General features: G+C 45.8%; 1 protein-coding gene across 1 annotated transcript; it reads right to left on the reverse strand.

The window, feature by feature from the left end:
* Positions 1-425: 425 nt before the first annotated feature.
* LOC121548952 (N-acetylglucosamine-1-phosphotransferase subunits alpha/beta-like) lies at positions 426-20,007 on the reverse strand. Its single transcript, XM_045215405.1, has 21 exons — positions 19,730-20,007; positions 19,246-19,331; positions 18,983-19,102; positions 18,529-18,579; positions 17,807-18,009; positions 17,548-17,612; positions 17,197-17,331; positions 10,041-10,202; positions 9,567-9,746; positions 9,184-9,354; positions 8,842-8,965; positions 8,510-8,716; positions 6,797-7,965; positions 6,358-6,557; positions 5,983-6,202; positions 5,675-5,788; positions 5,490-5,575; positions 5,130-5,228; positions 4,542-4,709; positions 2,705-2,795; positions 426-1,987 (listed from the first exon to the last, which is right to left on the reverse strand). The coding sequence occupies exons 1-21, from the start codon at positions 19,859-19,861 to the stop codon at positions 1,916-1,918; spliced, it is 3,855 nt and encodes a 1,284-aa protein (XP_045071340.1). The 5' UTR covers positions 19,862-20,007; the 3' UTR covers positions 426-1,915.
* Positions 20,008-20,524: the final 517 nt, after the last annotated feature.

Below are 20,524 nucleotides of genomic sequence, written 5' to 3' on the forward strand. Positions count from 1 at the left end.
TTTTGATTTTGGGATTAGCCAAAGTGATGACTAAACTAAAAATGTGAAACTCTCAAGAGACTCACTTCAAAAATGTACATGTAACTCAATGTCCATGCATACCACCCATTTGTGGAATTCAACCTGGTCTCAGAACACTTTCATTATTCTGTACATAAATCCATGGCACTCCATTTAGAATGTTACATTTTGTATGGTATGTATTTTGTGGATATCCAACATTCATTTCGTATGTTACAAATGACAATTCATGTTACGAATTTGCAAAATGAACAATGTTTCAAATTCCAATTTGTTGGCTAGGTTTTAGGGTTAAAAGGGTTAGCTAACATGATAAGTAGTTGAAAAGTAGCTAAAAAGTAGTTAAAGTTGCTAAAATGCTAAAGTTGTCTGATGAGATCCAAACATGCAACCTTTGGGTTGCTAGATGTTCGCATTATACACCCACCCCGACCAACCACCATCCTCATTTTTGCCTTGAGTAACCTTCTGTCTTATGTTACGTTTGGTTATGGTTACACATCATACTAATTTGAGTGTCCAAGATTTGTATTTTCTATGTTACGTCCATTCTGAGACCAGGCTGTGTAATCTGGCACACTGCACACCAATACTACAAATATTCACCAATAGTAAGGCAGCAAAACATCATGGTTCTACTGCTGCTGGCAATAACTCACGTGTTATCATAATTAACATCACAATGCACCGCTTGTAAACGGAGAGGAGAACTACCAAAGTCAGGCATGGAAGGCTCAACAGAGAGACCATAGAATCAGAAAATAATTGAGGGTCAATAGTAGAACACTTGGGGAGCTAAATTAACATTCCGTGTCATTCGTTAAGGACGCATTCACTGAACAATACAATCAGATGTTACAGAGCATGCTGAAGAGATCTGAATTTCAGACACTAGCAGAGCTAAACGTACAGTATCCCACAGGGACACATTTTGTATGGATGGCTGATCGCTGTGTGGTCTACAGTGTGAAACATTCATGATTAAAAACAGTGTGGCATTTTTCACCCAGAACCCCCATCCCCTAGAACGAAATCACTTATGACATGTAAATACCAAATCCAACCAAGACATTTAAAAAGGCAAGCAGGGACAATGGGTAAACAAGGTCATACAGTCTAACTGAAATACTTCAGGCTTCAGACAGCACTCTTTTTAAAATAAGGCACTTGTGTTGAATGTAGACATTGACCAGGAGTGACATGGTGAAACAGGTCAAATGGCATAATTCCTGTTCTGATTAACCCCTTCCCTCCCCTATCCCTTTTTTCCTTCTGTGGAATAAAGGTTAAATAAAAAATTATAATAAAGTGTCCAACCTAACCTCTGGAACACTTCGCAAGGTTACAGCCCTCATGGTAAAGGTGCTGTAAACCCACACCACAGAGATGGTGTCTCCCGTCAATCACTTCCAGATCATGGTTTTAACAGTACATCAATCACACTGCCCACACTGACTGGACTGGAGCAGTTTAGCACATAGTTGGCTCAGTCAGTGTCCTTCTCCACAGCCTGGTGTGTGGGCGGCATGTGGGCGATAAGTCCCTCTGGCACCCCAGGTGGAAGGGAAGAGAAGTTTCTGGCTTCACAGGGTTCTTCCACTGGCACGGCATCACATGACATGGCTCCAGCATCTGTCCCAGCCATGTGATGCCTGTCAATCATCTTACCCACCACACATGATTGACGTTGTTTGCAAGAGTCCCTCTCTCCTTGAGCCATGCTGACTCAATCCCGGGTGAGGATGTTTCGAGATTTAGGGATAGCCCTACTCGCTCTCTACCTACCCCTTGCATGGCCCTCACTTTGAACTCAAGGAGAGAGGTTGAGGGGGAGGGTGGAGGGAGGGGACAGAGGTAGGAGGGGGAGGAGGATAAGGACGTTTTCCCTCGTTCTTCACACGCGCTCTGGGTTGACATCGTTGCTGACCCTGCGTCTGGGAAACAGCTTGCGCTTCAGTAGAATCAGCTGAGGGAAGAAGAAAATACCACAAAGGACTGTGTCACAAAACACACAAACACTGAAAGACGAGTGAAAAAGAAGGAAGTGACATTACTCTGTCAACATGTGGCTAGCTCTGAGCGGGAGCTTTTTGCTGTATTTTTCTTGACTTTGAACAGATCAGGGCAACAGCATTTCGGGAGAGTCAACTTAAGTCCTGTAAAGTCACCAAAAGGTTGTTTATTGGTCCAAGCCTGAACCAATAAACCACAGAGATTTAAACAGCTCTCCAACTTCAAGAGGCAGTTTACAAACGAAGCACCTGATGCCTATGAAAAGTAAGGAGGGGTGGTGGAATGGAGGAGTGGAGCCTTAGGAGAAGGATGATTCTTGGGACAAAGACAAGATGGCTCCCTCAGATTCCTCCATGTCCCAGTGGACAGTGTGGATGCTCATTCCTCCATGGTCGCTCTGGCGATTAACCTTTATTAGGACCACTGAAGGAGAAACCTTACCTAGTCAACAAAGCAACCATTCAGCCATCATTCACTGCTCACGGTCCAAGAGGGACAGGTTTCAGTTTCATTTCAGTCATTCCAAAGTTCAACCGATAGTGACACTGTAGAGCTCCCTCTGTGGAGCACTGGGGCTAACTAAGTGCTAAATCGCAGATCATTAAGCTACAAGTGTGCTGTTTATATTAGCGAGGAGGAAATATACATGACAGTGTAAAGTCCTACTGACCTGCTCGGCAAAGAAGGAGATGACAGTAAAGATCACCAGAGTCACCAATACACAGTGGGTCCAGAACTTCAGCTTGTCCCGATATACTCGCCTGTAATACAGAGACAGTAAGACAATCACTGCATTGTCCCTGAAACAGCAAAAATTAACTATTATGGGCCATCAATGAATGCATGACAAAGCAGATTACTCTCTGAAAGTCATCACTCTCATATTCTGAACCCAGTCTCCAACATGACATTTGATTGGGTGACGGACAGGGTGAAATGTTGTTTGGGAGTATCAATGAATACAAAACAGAAACTCGATGAAAGTCACTACTATCATATTCAGAGTCCAGTCTCAATTATGAAATATGTTAGGCTTGGGTGACAGGGTTAAAGGTCATGATGAAATGCCTGTGGTTCCAGGGGAGAGGACAAAAATGTGACATCACCAGACACCAGGCGATCTCTGCCACCACCCGCCTGTCACTTCACTAACACTAGCACCCTTGTGACTCTTGGAGTGTAGTGTGTGTGTGGATCATACGAGTCTAATTTTAAAGTCTCAGTATCTGGATAGATTCCTCCAGCTCAGGCCTGGAGCTATAAGAGCAGGATCCCATTCTAACCCCCTGGGATTCCCAGCGATCATCCCTGACAGTGCTGGGCACTGAGGTGCAGACAGCTAGGATCCTTCATTCTTCTCTTGGAGAAATGGGGAGAGACCTCTGTCTCACATGACCCTGATACAGTAAGATAATGTATCTGTCCATCTATCATATAGGACAGATACTACGATTGGCAAAGTGTATGTACAGGCATCTTGTATTGTGGTTCACATTGAGCTTCTGCATTGCCACCAATTAATGGTATAATGAAAAAATAATGTAACCAAATGCAGATCACATATTCAACTGATACACTCCAAGATATCCTTCCAACTCTCTAGTATAAACCACCCCAGTCCTACCATTCCTCTCTAGTATAAACCACCCCAGTCCTACCATTCCTCTCTAGTATAAACCACCCCAGTCCTACCATTCCTCTCTAGTATAAACCACCCCAGTCCTACCATTCCTCTCTAGTATAAACCACCCCAGTCCTACCATTCCTCTCTAGTATAAACCACCCCAGTCCTACCATTCCTCTCTAGTATAAACCACCCCAGTCCTACCATTCCTCTCTAGTATAAACCACCCCAGTCCTACCATTCCTCTCTAGTATAAACCACCCCAGTCCTACCATTCCTCTCTAGTATAAACCACCCCAGTCCTACCATTCCTCTCTAGTATAAACCACCCCAGTCCTACCATTCCTCTCTAGTATAAACCACCCCAGTCCTACCATTCCTCTAGTATAAACTACCCCATTCCTACCATTCCTCTCTAGTATAAACCACCCCAGTCCTACCATTCCTCTCTAGTATAAACCACCCCATTCCTACCATTCCTCTCTAGTATAAACCACCCCATTCCTACCATTCCTCTCTAGTATAAACCACCCCAGTCCTACCATTCCTCTCTAGTATAAACCACCCCAGTCCTACCATTCCTCTCTAGTATAAACCACCCCAGTCCTACCATTCCTCTCTAGTATAAACCACCCCAGTCCTACCATTCCTCTCTAGTATAAACCACCCCATTCCTACCATTCCTCTCTAGTATAAACCACCCCAGTCCTACCATTCCTCTCTAGTATAAACCACCCCCAGTCCTACCATTCCTCTCTAGTATAAACCACCCCAGTCCTACCATTCCTCTCTAGTATAAACCACCCCATTCCTACCATTCCTCTCTAGTATAAACCACCCCAGTCCTACCATTCCTCTCTAGTATAAACCACCCCAGTCCTACCATTCCTGGAGCTCTCCCATGTGGAGGAAGCGGTTGCGATATTCTCTGGGCAGCTCGAACTGGGAGGTCAGGGGGAACATGGACTCATAGAAGTCTTTCAGCACCGCCTTGACAGTCCCTGCGTCCTTATGGCTGTGGTCAATGTTGTCATTTAGACAGATGAACTTCCTGTGAGGAAACACCGTGATGTGGTCAAATCATAAATCAACAACATCATGGTCAAATGGTCATATGAAACGGTAGTATAACAATAAAACAGGAATCAGTAGTACATATTAATTAGGCAGCCACTAGGCTGGACACTTAATAATAATAATTTGGGGGGTGCTTATATTTGTCCTGTTACACACAAGTGATGTAATGGAAATGTGTTTCTTGCATATCCCAACTCCCCGAGACACCCGCAGGGTGTGGGGTCACAGACGGGGTCACTATTGTACAGCACCCCTGGAGCAATTAGGGTTAAGTGCCTTGCTAAAGGGCACGACGACAGATTCTTCACCTTGTCGGCTCCAGTATTCGAACCAGCGACCTTTCGGTTACTGGCCCAACGCTCTAACCTCGAGGCTACCTGAGAGGACATCTCACCTGGGGTTCTTCCTGATGTCATCCAGCTGGCCCACCACATGGGACACGTTGGTCCGCACCATCTTAAAGGCTATCTCCTCCTCACCCATGATCTCAAACCTGGCAAAGGAGAGGCTGCCATGTTTACTATGATCTTAAATAGGATCAGGATATCTGGAGAAAATGTAGTGACGTGAGATGAAGTGGAATATTCTTTAAGGGTAGGATGGTTGATATATATAGATTAAGGACAGTGGATGATGGTAGAGAACAGGACTTTTTTTTATTTGATTTTCAAAAAAATAAACGTTTTTACAGCATTTTCCTTTTGTTGTTACACACATGACATACATGTTTGTTTTTTTTTAGAACAGGACTTACTTGTACTTGTTCTGGTCTTTGAAGGCCTTGTGGATGCGCTCTGTGATGGCTTTACAGTGGACCACCAGACCTTTAGTGACGGGAGGCTGTGGATTCAAATACACTAGTCAGTCGCTGCACCTCAAGTCTACTATAGCTTAGAAATGTTGTTGGGACACAGCACAGAGGCCATGTAGAGTAGTCACCATGCTGGGCTCGTAGTATGCCTCCTGTGTAGGGCTAACAATATGTAGCTGGGTCAGGTTGGTGGGCAGCGTCTTAGAACAGTTGATCAGCAGCTGCTCCAGACCTGTCAGATCCTGCAACACACAAACACATGAACCTCACTGTACCACTGGTTTGAGATCAGCTTTAAAAAACAGGAGTAAACCAGGGTCGGTATTAATAAAGTGTCTCAGAGTAGGCGTACCGATCTATGATCAGTTTGGCCTTAGATGATAGATAACATGGACACTGGGGACCTGATCTTATATCCCCAGATGCATCTACTGACCTGTAGGTTGAGGGGCAGCTCATGGATGCGCGTGGCCAGCGTTCGGATCTCGCGGTCAGACAGAACGCCGGAGTGGTCCGTGTCGATCTCGTCGAACACCTGCGAGATGTTGAGCGGCTGCAGGGCCGACATCAGGAAGTAAAAGTAGGAGAAGGAAAACTGCATGTCCTCCGGGTGACGCACGCGGTGGGACGACGTCAGGTCAAACTCCTGTGGGAATCTGAAAGACGGAGACACAGAGTTTGTTCAGCAACTAATTCATTTTAACGAGGTAAACAAATGTGTTATTGTTGTTAGAGCACTCACAACAGCTACGTCAGTCTTCTATAGTACTAACCCAGTATGTCCCATATGACATAATTTCCTGCTACTCACATGTCCTGGAGCTCCTGCATGATGAGCCTGTCGATCATGTGGGGCATGTGGGCGGGGACCTTGCGGGAGGTGAAGCCGAACTGGCCGTTGAGCAGCTTGTTGACGTAGCGGAGGGAGTCGGCGAAGGTGTCTTGTAGCCTCCGACCAGCGGCGGCGCTGTCTGCCTGGTACGCCAGCTCTCCCTCCAGACGCTCCTCCTCCTATAGAAGCCATAGAAAGAGCCATAAAGCAATAAGATAATACACAATTAACATTCTGATAAAATTCCGATTAACATTCAGATAACATTCAGATTCCCATTTGGCACATTAAAAGTTTAACACAGTTTGAGTAAGTGTCTGCGATTCAATCCAAAGCACTGTTGTTCTCGATTCTATGTTCTTCATCTCTAGAGCCAGGACTGACCTTGTGACATTATTATAACCCAACCCCAGCTTACCTCCAGCAGGTCCTGGAAGTACTTCCGTCTCTCCCAGGGTAGGAATCCTCGGTCTGAGGAGGTGTAGTGCTGCAGCTTCCTGCCCACAGGAACCCCCCGGGTCCCCTCTGCTCCCTCCTCGGCCCCTGCCCGCTGCTGCTGCGATTGGCCCTCTGAGCCCTTGGCTTTGGACATGCTACCCACCAGGGTGTTCAGCAGCTTGGAGGACGGTGGAGGTTTCTCTGTGGTGGTGGTGTCCTGGGCTTTAGCAGCTTTCGGAAACTCCCCATCCACTAGAACTGGGATGGGGGTTGCTGGAGTCTTTGGTGCTTTCTGTTTCTCTTTCTCACCAACGATGCTCGACTTGGGCACCTCCTCTGGTGCCTCAGGCTTCTTGGTTCCCTCTGGGTCTTTGGTCTTCTCTGCTTCTTTTCTTTCTGGATCCTGTCGTGCTACTGGGTTAACCTCCACTAGCTGTGGTGCGTCTGCTTCTCTGCTCACCACACGTCCTACTAGGTCTTTAAAAGGCTTGTCCTGGGGTTTGACCTGGTCAGCTGGTGCTAACGTGGGGCCCCGATAGGCCAGAGCCTTGTACGACCCCAGCAGTGTAGCCTTGGTGAGGTTATAACCCTTCATAGTGATATCACCCACCAGGAGCTTTCCCTGCAGCCTCTGAAGCTCACTCTGCAAGGCCGCCGGTAGCAGGGACACGTTTAGTGCAGGCACCTCCACGATCACCTCATTTCCCCCAGGTGGCCTCTTCAGGACCCGGGGACCTCGTTTCTCCAGAGGGACATCCTTGAAAGGGACCTCAGGCTCTGCGGTGGAGGTGGGCTTGGCCTCTTTGGATCCATCTTTGTGGAGTGGGTCGGACACGTTGGACTGGGGGAGCTGGCGGGTGTCCACGGCCACGCTGAAGGTCAGGGAGAACTCCTTGTCGTCATCCCCTTGGACAGTGAGGTTGTAGTGGACCAGCGAGGCATTGTGGCCCGAGTGGAGGAGCAGATGGACCGTCTTCCACTTGTTGGCCACCGAAGTATGGCGCACGGCTGAGTTGTCGCTGACCTGGGCCTCGGTCACCCGGCGAGCCACGCCTGCAAAGCTGAAGTATGGCCTGGTCTCACCCACCGGCAGGGTGTACAAGGTCCTGTTCTTCAGCAGGGTCACGCTGTAGAGCTGGGTAAAGTGATCTACAACACACACAAGATACATGATTAACACTGCTCTTCCACCTCACTGGATGAGCTAATGTGACCAGACCAGGAAAAACACTTGGCCGACATTCCGCAAATGTTCTCATCGATGAAACATTCTATCTCAATACAGTCTTCTCTTCCCAAAAGTAGAATCTGTTACTGACAAATTGCACTAAGTTTTGTAGACTTGACCCTGTGGCAAAGTTTTTTTAAAAATGGCATTGTTTAAAAGGAGTGCAAGGGCGATGTGCAAGGGCGATTTGAGTTATTGCACATGCGCACTTCACAGAGTAGGCGTTCCCTCACGGAAATAGGTAAATACATGTTCAAACGAGCCAATAGGATCTGACTAGCTCGTGCTTGGCACTGCCCACCTCTTTGCTTGTTCTGCCCACTGTGCTCATTTGCTAATATTGTAAATAACACATAACATATCTTGGGTTAGTTACCAATATCTTTGCTATAAATAAAGGCACAGACGTTTTTCTAGGTCAGGTGGTTAAGAAAAACTCCTGGCCCTACTTCTGAGCACACTCACCTTGTCCACAGTCGCCCACGTCGAAGCCACAGGAGAGCACGTTGCAGGCCTGGTCGCAGAACTTGTCTGCCAGCCAGGAGTTGGCACAGCCTTGGTTACAGTAGGACACGCCCCCAATGCCACCTAGACCTCCTGCAAACTGCCAGGGCTGATTACCCGCTCCTCCCGCACCGCCCACACTGGCCCCAAACCGGCTGCCCCCAGCTCCTGTGGGGTGAGATGGAAAAGACGAAGAATATTAAGCTCAGTGAAGGACGGTTTGTGATGGAGGAGAGAAGGGGAGAAAGAGAAGAGGCAGATTGGTACAGGGAGGGAGAAGAAGTGTTTCTCACCCAGGCAGTCTCCACCATCCCAGTCACAGGCGGAGTTGTTGCAGGCCTTGTCACAGTAGCCATCTTTGATCCAGGAGCCTGGACAACCTTCAGCACAGTTAGGGACAGGCCAGGTGAGGTACACCTGTAGGGAGAGAGGACAGGTGAGGTACAGTAGGGATGTTAAGACAATATTACAACATAACAGCACTATTCCCCAAAACATAACCCAATCTCATGCTAGTGAGATATGTCATATTTATATGAAATTATCAAGAGTCTACATTAGCAAAAACTTGAGCTAGTGAGCTAAATTCAAGACCATGCATCTAGTAACACTTGAAGTTAAGTCTAGACCCGGACCTTCTGTCCTTTGGAGTGACTGAAGAAGTCGTCAGGCCACACGTCCTTCCCGAACATGACATCGTCATTGAGGTAGATGAACTTCTGAGACAGGCCTGGGATTCGGTGGATGTGGGTCTCAATGGCAGGGGAACTGAAGGTGGGCAGGTGGGTGTGGTTCTGGAAGACATCCTACACAGGAGAGACAACCATATGGCAACTTGTATTTTTTCCTGACCCGGGTAAAGCTCTGTTATAGCTTATTTATAACCTTTAACTAAAAGGCCAGAATTTTTCCTGCTCCGGACACAACAACATCCCTTATTTTCTGTTATTGTCAACAACCATATCTGTGAGAGTAGTACTGTAGGTCAAGCCTTGAGTGGGTGGAGCCTCAGGTGTACCTGGTGTGTTACCACAGTGACGCGGGGGTTGTCTAGGTTCAGCCAGGAGGGAATTTGCCCATTGGTCACGATGAAGATGTGCCGCACCCAGGGGGCGTGTCTCTCCACCGAGCGCAGCGAATAGCGCAGCTCCTCATTGTCCTCGAAGCGACTGGCCGAGACGTCCTCGTCCTGCTTAGACTAGGGGGGCAGAGAGCAGAGCAGAGGGGTCTGAGACATGCTTTTACCATGCTCTGAAAAGAGACCAATCCAAAATGTTTGCACTTATGATACATGTCATTGTATTTTATCCTCACGGTCATATGGTAGAGAACAATGCAAGTTCTCGGTCCAGGAGTTTAGTTTCTCTCAGTGATACCTACTACAGTAGGACTGCATTAGACAAGAGTTATCGCTCCTATTTAGCTTGACATACACTGTCGATTTTCCCTGATAGATAGTGAGTGACGGGACAGAGGCAGAGTGAGGTTTTACCTGTGTGATGGCAGTCAGGTCCCAGAAAAGATAAGCAGCGCTGATGGTCAGCTCTTTCCCGTCCAGGGTCAGGTTCTTTTTGGCCTGCTGGATCAGGTCAGTAAAGTCCTGGGGGCTGTTCAGATGTAGCAGGGCGATACTGGCCTCCGTATACAGCTGGAACTATGGGAGAGAGAGAGACGGAAACGCAAACATGTCAGTGTGGCACGAGAGGTGGCAGATAAAGTGAGAAATTTAACTACTCAGCATAGCAGCGCCATGAGAAAACAATTCAAATGTCACAACCTTTATTTGGAGCCAAGGACACCACCTCCACAACAAGACAAACAGACATCAAGCCAGATATATTTTGATGAAACTCTTTAGACGTAGGTTACATGGCGCTGGGCCTAAAATCCATTAGTGACTTTGGTTAACGCTCCTGTCCCTGGGAAGAATTCCGTGTGACACAGATGACAGACAGAGCCACCACATAATGGGTGCATTACACAGACTACTAGGCTGAACGTGAGCTGGGTTCAAAGCAGCCATGTTGACCTATAACCTCTGACCTGTAGCCAGTTTAAAGGATGGACCACATCAAAGCAGAGGACTCATCACCACCCACCACGACTTCTGTACCCTTCAAGAGAGAATACCCCACAGTCATGCCATATGGGAACGAGAGTATGTGTGTGTGGCAGGGAGGGAGGGTTCGAAGGAAGGAAAGAGTGGGGGGACTCTTGGAAAATTCAGTGATGTCATTTCTGTGTGGGGGACGGATGGAGCTGGTATTGATCTTAGGGTTGGAATGGAAGGCATGGTTCGGTATCCTTCCGTGTGCGTGTGTCATCCCAGTCATTGCCTCTCCTAACCATCTGTCCCTACTCTCTCATCTCCTTAGTCTCTAGCCTTCCAGAAAACCCACAAACCACCAGAACCCAAACACCTTACTACTGCATGTCTCCCTCTCAGCCTTGACAGGTGGTCTCTGCTCCTGTTGCTATATAAATCCCTAAGATGAGGCAGGGACAGCAAACTGGAGATCACGTTTCCATTTGTATTAGTCTTTTATAGGAGCTGTTAACACACAGCTCCATGTGTCTGTACGTGTACACACACACACACACACACCTCCCCCTCCATGTCACGGTAACACAAAGACAATAGTAAACAAGGCTTTATATAGCTTTACTAGGAAAGGCATTGGCTATTGGCAGTAACATCAACATGCTCGTCCACATCTGCCTGTCAGCAGCCCATCAAAAGACGCAGGCGTTTAGTTTAAGTATTAAAGGTCATGTCATACCCGTTATCATGAGCCAATGTCAATCGTTACCAGAGGATCCAAACATCAGCTGTTTTTCCTACTCCTGATATTTTTAACTATTTCATTACTGTTTAAAAACGTCATTAGTCAGTTGAGACAAAGGTGTATACGTACAATCCACAAACACACTAAAACCTTGAACCACATGCTCTGGAAGCAAAAAGCTGAAGCCCAAACCAAATATTGCGTGTGTCATGAGAGTCTAACATACCCGAGCCCAGTAATTATTTGACCATGTGCGTGAACACATAGTAAATGTTTTCACACAACCAAAATTAGTCGGAGCAAGACCTCACACAAGTGTTGAGTGAGGGGGAGGCTTCATAATGTCATACGGTCATTGATCCATCATCCCCCCCCGTCACAGACTCTACAGCAGGGATCATCAACTAGATTCAGACTATTTTCTTCTTGAGAGGATGGTTGGCGGACCGGAACATAATTACAAATAATTTGTAGACTGCAAATTGACCGCAAGAAACCCAAACGGATGTAATATTTGACTAAAACATAATAATTTCAAACCTTGCTTACGTTTGTATACGATCACGTCTCTCTATTATGCATGGAAATACTTGGGAACAGGTTTCCAAAATTAAAAACAGCTAATTTCCTGGTGTTTTTAGTATTTTCTGTCCAACAATAAATTCTAAAAAATTTATTATAATATAATATGAATGTTTTTGCTCAGAAAACTAGGGGGGCCAAATAAAACCACAATTTGGCCCACGGGCCGCCAGTTGGGAAACCCTGGTCTACATTATACTGAAGGGGCCCATTCCAGTTATATGATGAAGGCCAGTGAGGAGAATGGACAAATGATGAGTCTTTGTAGAATGGCCTGGCTCGTCTAGCGATAGTCCTGCAGCCTCTGGCACACATCTTCAATATCAGCATGGGTTCGAATCCAGCCTACTGTCCTTTGACACAATCTCTCTCCATCTTTCCCCAAAGTCATTCTCTCACACCATCTGTTCAATAAAAATCTGAAAAGACCTAAAACGTATATACATATAAACAAAAAATGTATGGATTTCCCACCAAAACAGTACTACTGTGTGGCTCTATCATGGCTTTGAATGTAGCTACACTTTGCTGCTTTGATTTATTTTCTCTTTTAGTATATTCTCTATATACAGTTGAAGTCGGAAGTTTACATACACCTTAGCCAAATACATTTAGACTCAGTTTTTCAAAATTCCTGACATTTAATCCTAGTAAAAATTCCCTGTCTTAGGCCAGTTAGCATCACCACTTTATTTTAAGAATGTGAAATGTCAGAATAATAGTAGAGAGAATGATTTATTTCAGCTTGTATTTCTTTCATCACATTCCCAGTGGGTCAGAAGTTTACATACACTAAATTAGTATTTGGTAGCGTTGCCTTTAAATTGTTTAACTTGGGTCAAATGTTTTGGGTAGCCTTCCACAAGCTTCCCACAATAAGTTGGGTGGATTTTGGCCCATTCCTCCTGACAGAGCTGGTGTAACTGAATCAGGTTTGTAGGCCTCCTTGCTCGCACATGCTTTTTCAGTTCTGCCCACAAATGTTCTATAGGATTAAGGTCAGGGCTTTGTGATGGCCACTCCAATACCTTGACTTTGTTGTCCTTAAGCCATTTTGCCACAACTTTGGAAGTATGCTTGGGGTCATTGTCCATTTGGAAGACCCATTTGCGACCAAGCTTTAACTTCCTGACTGATGTCTTGAGATGTTGCTTCAATATATCCACATAATTTTCCTTCCTCATGATGCCAACTATTTTGTGAAGTGCACCAGTCACTCCTGCAGCAAAGCACCCCCACAGCATGATGCTGCCACCCCCGTGTTTCACGGTTGGGATGGTGTTCTTCGGCTTGCAAGCATCCCCCTTTTTCCTCCAAACATAACGATGGCCTAACAGTTCTAATTTTGTTTCATTAGACCAGAGGACATTTCTCCAAAAAGTACAATCTTTGTCCCCATGTGCAGTTGCAAACTGTAGTCTGGCTTTTCTATGGCGGTTTTGGAGCAGTGGCTTCTTCCTTGCTGAGCGGCCTTTCAGGTTATGTCGATATAGGACTCGTTTTACTGTGGATATAGATACTTTTGTACCTGTTTCCTCCAGCATCTTCACAAGGTCCTTTGCTGTTGTTCTGGGACTGATTTGCACTTTTTGCACCAAAATACATTCATTTCTAGGAGACAGAACGCGTCTCCTTCCTGAGCGGTATGACGGCTGCGTGGTCCCATGGTGTTTATACTTGCGTAGTATTGTTTGTACAGATGAACGTGGTACCTTCAGGCGTTTGGAAATTGCTCCCAAGGATGAACCAGACTTGTGGAGGTCTATCATTTTTTTTCCTGAGGTCTTGGCTGATTTCTTTTGATTTTCCCATGATGTCAAGCAAAGAGGCACTGAGTTTGAAGGTAGGCCTTGAAATACATCCACAGGTACACCTCCAATTGACTCAAATGATGTCAGTTAGCCTATCAGAAGCTTCTAAAGCCATGACATCATTTTCTGGAATTTTCCAAGCTGTTTAAAGGCACAGTCAACTTAGTGTATGTAAACTTCTGACTCACTGGAACTGTGATACAGTGAATTATAAGTGAAATAATCTGTCTGTAAACAATTGTTGGAAAAATTACTTGTGTCATGCACAAAGTAGATGTCCTAACCAACTTGCCAAAACTATTGTTTGTTAACAAGAAATTTGTGGAGTGGTTGAAAAAACGAGTTTTAATGACTCCAACCTAAGTGTATGTAAACTTCTGACTTCAACTGTATACACTAGCTGCACATTCTAACCTCGAGTGCATAAACAATAGGCTATCCTATACAAGTTAGCTACAAATGAATAACACACAACACATGTGAATGACAACATGCCAGTTACAGAGGAACACACACACAAACGGAGGGCAGTATTTTCTAGGTGACAGTGTGAGCAGATGATGGGAGTCGTGAGGCAGCTTTCATCACCATTGCACTCAGTTTAACACTGTCTATAAATACTGTCTGTCTCTCAGCACTGCCACCCCGCCCATCCCTCACCCTCGCTCCCTCCATCTCTCTGCATTCTGCCCATCCCTCACCCTCGCTCCCTCCATCTCTCTGCATTCTGCCCATCCCTCACCCTCGCTCCCTCCATCTCTCTACATTCTGCACATCCCTCTTTCACAGAATCGGCTTGACAGCACCAGGAAGACCACTGAAACTGGATACATGCATTGTGATACTGACGGACGAATGGACCCCCCTGCCCTCACCTTCCTGAACCCCCTGTCCCCATACCCTCTGCTTATAAAGGCTACCTCACCTGTGTGGGCTGTAGAAAGGTCTATGTGAGACAGAGGGAGTGAGTGAGTGGAATAGAAAGAGAAAACAGAGGGGGATAGAGAAGGGAAGTTCAGTAAAATCCTGGTGACCTTTCAGTGTGCTGCCTGGTGCCACGCCACCCAAAACAGTTGTTCTAATGTTACCACCCCCTCGGCCGCTCCCCAAGATAGGGTTTCACCCTAATACCCTGCTGTTATCAAATGACCACCGACAAGAGAGAGAGAAACAGAGAGCGAGACAGAGAGCGAGAAACAGAGAGAGCGAGACAGACAGAGAGCAAGACAGACAGAGAGCGAGACAGACAGAGAGCGAGACAGACAGAGAGCGAGACAGACAGAGAGAGCGAGACAGACAGAGAGCGAGAAACAGAGAGAGCGAGACAGACAGAGAGCGAGACAGACAGAGAGCGAGACAGACAGAGAGCGAGACAGACAGAGAGCGAGACAGAGAGCGAGACAGACAGAGAGCAAGACAGACAGAGAGCGAGACAGACAGAGAGCGAGACAGACAGAGAGCGAGACAGACAGAGAGCGAGAGAGAGAGGCAGTAGGAGGATAAGGAGGGCTCACTGTAGTCAGGAAGAGTCTGCAGATCAGACACCTTGTAGTGTAGGTTGACTACAACCTTTTTTATTCATAGTGTCTATTATTGTCCCAGAGCACCAGTGTGACCATTTCTGATGTGCATTGGGCTGTTCAATTCCATATAGACAAAAGTACTTTTAGGGATGGAATGTGACGTGTCGGCCCAGTGTTATTAGACAAGACTGACATACACTGAGTGTACAAAACATTAGGAACACCTGCTCTTTCCATGACAGACTGATCAGGTGAATCCAGTTGAAAGCTATGATCCCTTATTGATGTCACATGTTAAATCCACTTTAAAATCAGTGTAGCTGAAGGGGAGGAGACAGGTTAAAGAATGACTTTTAATCCTTGATACAACTGAGACATGGATTGTGTATGTGTGCCATTCAGAGGGTGAATGGGCAAGACAAAACATTTAAGTGCCTTTGAACGGGGTATGGTGGTAGGTGCCAGGCGTACTGGTTTGTGTCAAGAACTGCAACGCTGCCGTGTTTATCATGCTCAACAGTTTCCTGTGTCTATCAAGAATGGTCCACCACCCAAAGGACATCCAGCCAACTTGACACAACTGTGGGAAGCAACATGTTTTAGCATCCCTGTGGAACGCTTGTGATACCTTGTAGAGTCCCTGCCCCGGCGAATTGAGGCTGTTCTGAAGGCAAAAGGGGGGTACAACTCAATATTTGGAAGGAGTTCCTAACGTTTTGTACACTCAATGTAGCTTTGTATGGATATAGCCTGTATCAATGCCTGTGGTGAGACCGACCTACAGTACAGTAAACTATCACTGGATTGTTTTCTTTGATTATCTCAGAGTAATCCGGCGTGTTACTGGAATTCCTCCTCCCAAAATATCTCAGACAGTTCTGATTAGAGAAAATTAGTAGATAGACAATCCGTGGCCAAACTAAACCAGGGCTCTTTCCTACCATAATAACTGTTTCAAATAGATGGAGACCTCTTCTGCTTAAGTGTTTTACTCATTTAATTCAACTTAATTAATTCGGCATAATTATATTGTTTAAAGTATGTGGTTATGGCAGACAAACAGTGTCCCTGTTCAGTTTGAACACAATAGATTCTGTCTTGATCCTGTCTGATATACAAACGTTTGGAGCACAGCAATGACTAACCTATCTTTTAAGTCATGATTCTGAGGTACAGCAAGGGTGACATCTTGTGGCTATATGAATATAGTTATATTAATATTATATTATATTAATTTATCCTGGAATTGTATAGTATTATTTCCTAAAATGAGCTTTCTCTTTAAATGTAAAAAAAAATACTTGTCTGGTTAAGAAAACAACTAATGTGTTCACATGTTTACCCTCCCGAGTGGCGCAGTGGTCTAAGGCACTGCAGTGCCACTAGAGATCCTAGTTCGAATCCAGGCTCTGTCGTAGCCGGCCGCGACCGGGAGACCCATGGGGCGGCGCACAATTGGCCCAGTGTTGTCCAGGGTAGGGGAGGGAATGGCCGGCAGGGATGTAGCTCAGTTGGTAGAGCATGGTGTTTGCAACGCCAGGGTTGTGGGTTCGATTCCAGTATGACATTTTTTTTTAATGTATGCACTCACTAACTGTAAGTCGCTCTGGATAAGAGCGTCTGCTAAATGACGTAAATGTAAATGTAATGATAATACTGTATGTGAAACACTGCCCTCTAGTGAAATAACAGACACAGCTCCCTGTCTAAAATAAATTCTGTATTTTACATTTTAGTCATTTAGCAGACGCTCTTATCCAGAGCGACTTACAGTTAGTGAGTGCATACATTTTCATACTGGCCCCCCGTGGGAAACGAACCCACAACCCTGGCATTGCAAGCGCCATGCTCTACCAAATGAGCTACAGGGGACTTTGATTTAGTATTGTGTTTTCCTGCTAGATTATTCAAATTTGTTTTCCTTTTTCCATCCAGGTTAGTCTTACCTGTTTGATCTTGCCAGTGACAACAGATGGCAGTTTGACTCTGAGCTGCTCTGTCTCCTTGAAGGATGCTGGGAAGCCACTGAGGTAGGCCAGGCTCTGCATGCGGACCAGACCTGGTGCTTCCTTATCTGTGGTCTACAGGAGGAACAACAGCACAATATCTTATTGTTACCACATGACAATGATAGTTGTGTGTCCATTGCTATTCAGCCTTAAGTAAGGACCAGTGTATCCAATTGGGGAAAATGCTCAGTCATATAATTGTGCTGGAATCAGAAAGGTCTTAGAAGTGTTGATTGCGTCAGGTGCAATAGAAATGCTAATAGCAGACTATAGAGTCAGGTAACTCACCAGGTAACATCTAGAGACAGAGCGCTTCAGAGCCTCACGGGGCGCGTCCGTGTAGGCCTTATCCGCTATGGGAGGGGGGAGAAGAGAGAGAGACACAGAGAGAGACACAGAAGAGAGAGAGAGAGAGAGAGAGAGAGAGAGAGATTTTGCTGTGATGACATGATTGGTGTTCTCGTACTGAGTGGGTAGCAGAATTGTGAACTGAAATAGCATGTGTGTAAAGTGCCAGTTAGGAGTGTTAGTGTCAATGACTCTTTACCATCAGCCTGGGAGTGAAAGATCACCACAGACACTGTGGTGGAGGGGTGGAGGGGCTTGGCCACTTGCAGCAGCTGCTTGGCGGTGGAGAAGGAGGGCGAGAGCGACGGCAGCTCCTTCAGAGTGACGTTGGCTGGCAGAGCTGGGTCCAGGGCTAGCATGGGCGCTAAGATACAATGGGACAGCAGACATTCTGGCTTCACACTGCAAACAGAAACACAGAAATATAAGGAGAAAGAGAAAGATTTAAAAGGTCACAAAAAGGTCACAAAACATCAAGATGGTGTCTACATTTGTTGCAGCAGCATGATAATACAACTCCAATCCAACATCACTACTTCCACCAAACCACTATCGCTAGTGCAAAACCCTGCTCTGTCTTGCTGCAGTTTGCACCACTTGCACAAGGCTTCCTTTGTGCGGTCGTTGCATCTCACGCCTTAATATCTGTGGTCAAAAGTCAACTGTTGTTGCAGATTGGTGAACAACACTGAGGTCCTTTCTCACAAACACTCAATAAGACAGTTGAGAGAGAAACAGGAAATACCAGCAGTGATGTGAAAACCCTTGGTCTACGACCGTAGTGTGTCTCAATAAGATGGTGCTTCATCAACTCCCTGCACTTACAGAGTTTGGAAACATCCATTTTGAGCTATATATGTAAAGAGGCAGTGTGAAAAGTACAGTAAATGTGTACAGGTGTTTCTATCTTATCAGACTCACCTGTCCTTTGGCAATTCAGTCGGCTCACTTGCATTCTTCCACAGCCGTTCCCTATGGTGAGAAACAGTCCAGAAAGTCAATGCACTGATCCATTAATGCATGGAATGTGTTGTTGGGGCATGTTCTAGTATTGTGATTGAAAATTGACCTTTGAGCTAACAGGATCTCCCACTGGCAATATTAGCTAACTACTTATTTGGTGTAACCCTATTCTACACAACAGGATAAATGGGAATGATTCAATCACAGTAATTATCTAATGTGAATAAGTAACTGCTTCCTTTATGTGCTAATGACCAACTCTCAGAACATTCTGCGGACCACACTAACCTTCTCTCTATCAGGCATTTACCAAAACAAATGTTCAGCTTGCATTCATGCGATACTATTTGTGGAGCCTAATGTGTGTGACATGTAACTGAAGTCCCAGTGACCATGTGACCATGCGCAGTACCTCAGTGTCCTCTGCTCCTCCTCCAGTTGCTCTCTCACACCACGTAGCTGCTTCATCAGGTCTGTGTCCGTGCCATTCACCCAGGTGTACACCACATCTATGGGCATGGGCAGGCACAGCCTACAGCGACACAACACCAGAGACGATGCACATCAATTTCAATCAGTAGACAGACAAAGGCACCATATGAAATACTGAATTGAGACAGTGAAACACTGGTTATCCCTGTAGTGGATAGCACTTGGGCAAGGAGGGTTTCTCACCGAGTCTGGAATGATTTCCCAGCTACATTGTCTCTATATGAGTCAAACAGTACATGGTACTGATCCCTACTCCACTCCACCACCACCTACACAGAGAGGGGGATGATATTATTTGCCACTGAATGTACTGTATACTTCAACATAACCAGTCAGAACAGGCCGTGCCTTACTTAACTTACAGAGTTTGATACACACACACACACACACACACACACACACACACACACACACACACATTTACATTTTAGTCATTTAGCAGACGCTCTTATCCAGAGCGACTTACACACACACACACACACACACACACACACACACACACACACACACACACACACACACACACACACACACACACACACACACACACACACACACACACACACACACACACACACACACACACAGCGATAGAGAGATAAATAAGTTAACTGCTGCATCATTGCGTTTGGCAAGGGTTAGCTTGTTAGCTAGCTAAGCTACTTACTTCTCCAAACTGGAAGGCAGAGACGATCATGAGGACTATCCCTCCAAAGCAGAGGTACAGTCCATAGCGGTGGGACAGACAAGTGTAGGTCTGTCTCTGCAAGAGTTTCAGTACTGAATTGATTATCACCATGGTTCTCCTTTGCAATCCATATCTCTTCAGTCATTCACCGAAGACGCAGGAGCATATCGGAGTTAATATATAATAAACGCTACAAAACGAACGATGTCTTCTTTGTCACCTGACGCCTAGCAAAACTGTCAAAACAAACGACCAAATATTGCACTTCCTTTATGGTGACGATGCGCCTTGTCTCAAATGTTCCGGGTGCTGCTTAAAAAAAATAAAACTCTATAACGCCCTCTATCGACTAGGAGGAGTTGTGCTATACATTTAGCTTGATGTGTCCTATGCATAGAAATACACTGAGTATACCAAACATTAGGAACACTTTCTTCCCCCATTTGCCCTCAGAACAGCCTCAATTCATCGGGACATGGACTCTTTTATGTATTTGTATTTCTTTATTTTACCCTTTTTTTACCAGGTAAGCTGACTGAGAACACATTCTCATTTACAGCAACAACCTGGGGAATAGTAACAGGGGAGAGGAGGGGGGATGAATGAGTCAATTGAAAGCTGGGGATGATCAGGTGGCCATGATGGTATGAGGGCCAGAGAGGAGAATTTAGCCAGGATACCGGGGTTAAAATAACTACGATAAGTGCCATGGGATCTTTAGTGACCACAGATAGTCAGGACACCCGTTTAATGTCCCATCCGAAAGACGGCACC

Source organism: Coregonus clupeaformis, unplaced genomic scaffold (assembly GCF_020615455.1).
Source record: "Coregonus clupeaformis isolate EN_2021a unplaced genomic scaffold, ASM2061545v1 scaf0435, whole genome shotgun sequence".
Taxonomy (NCBI): Eukaryota; Metazoa; Chordata; class Actinopteri; order Salmoniformes; family Salmonidae; genus Coregonus; species Coregonus clupeaformis.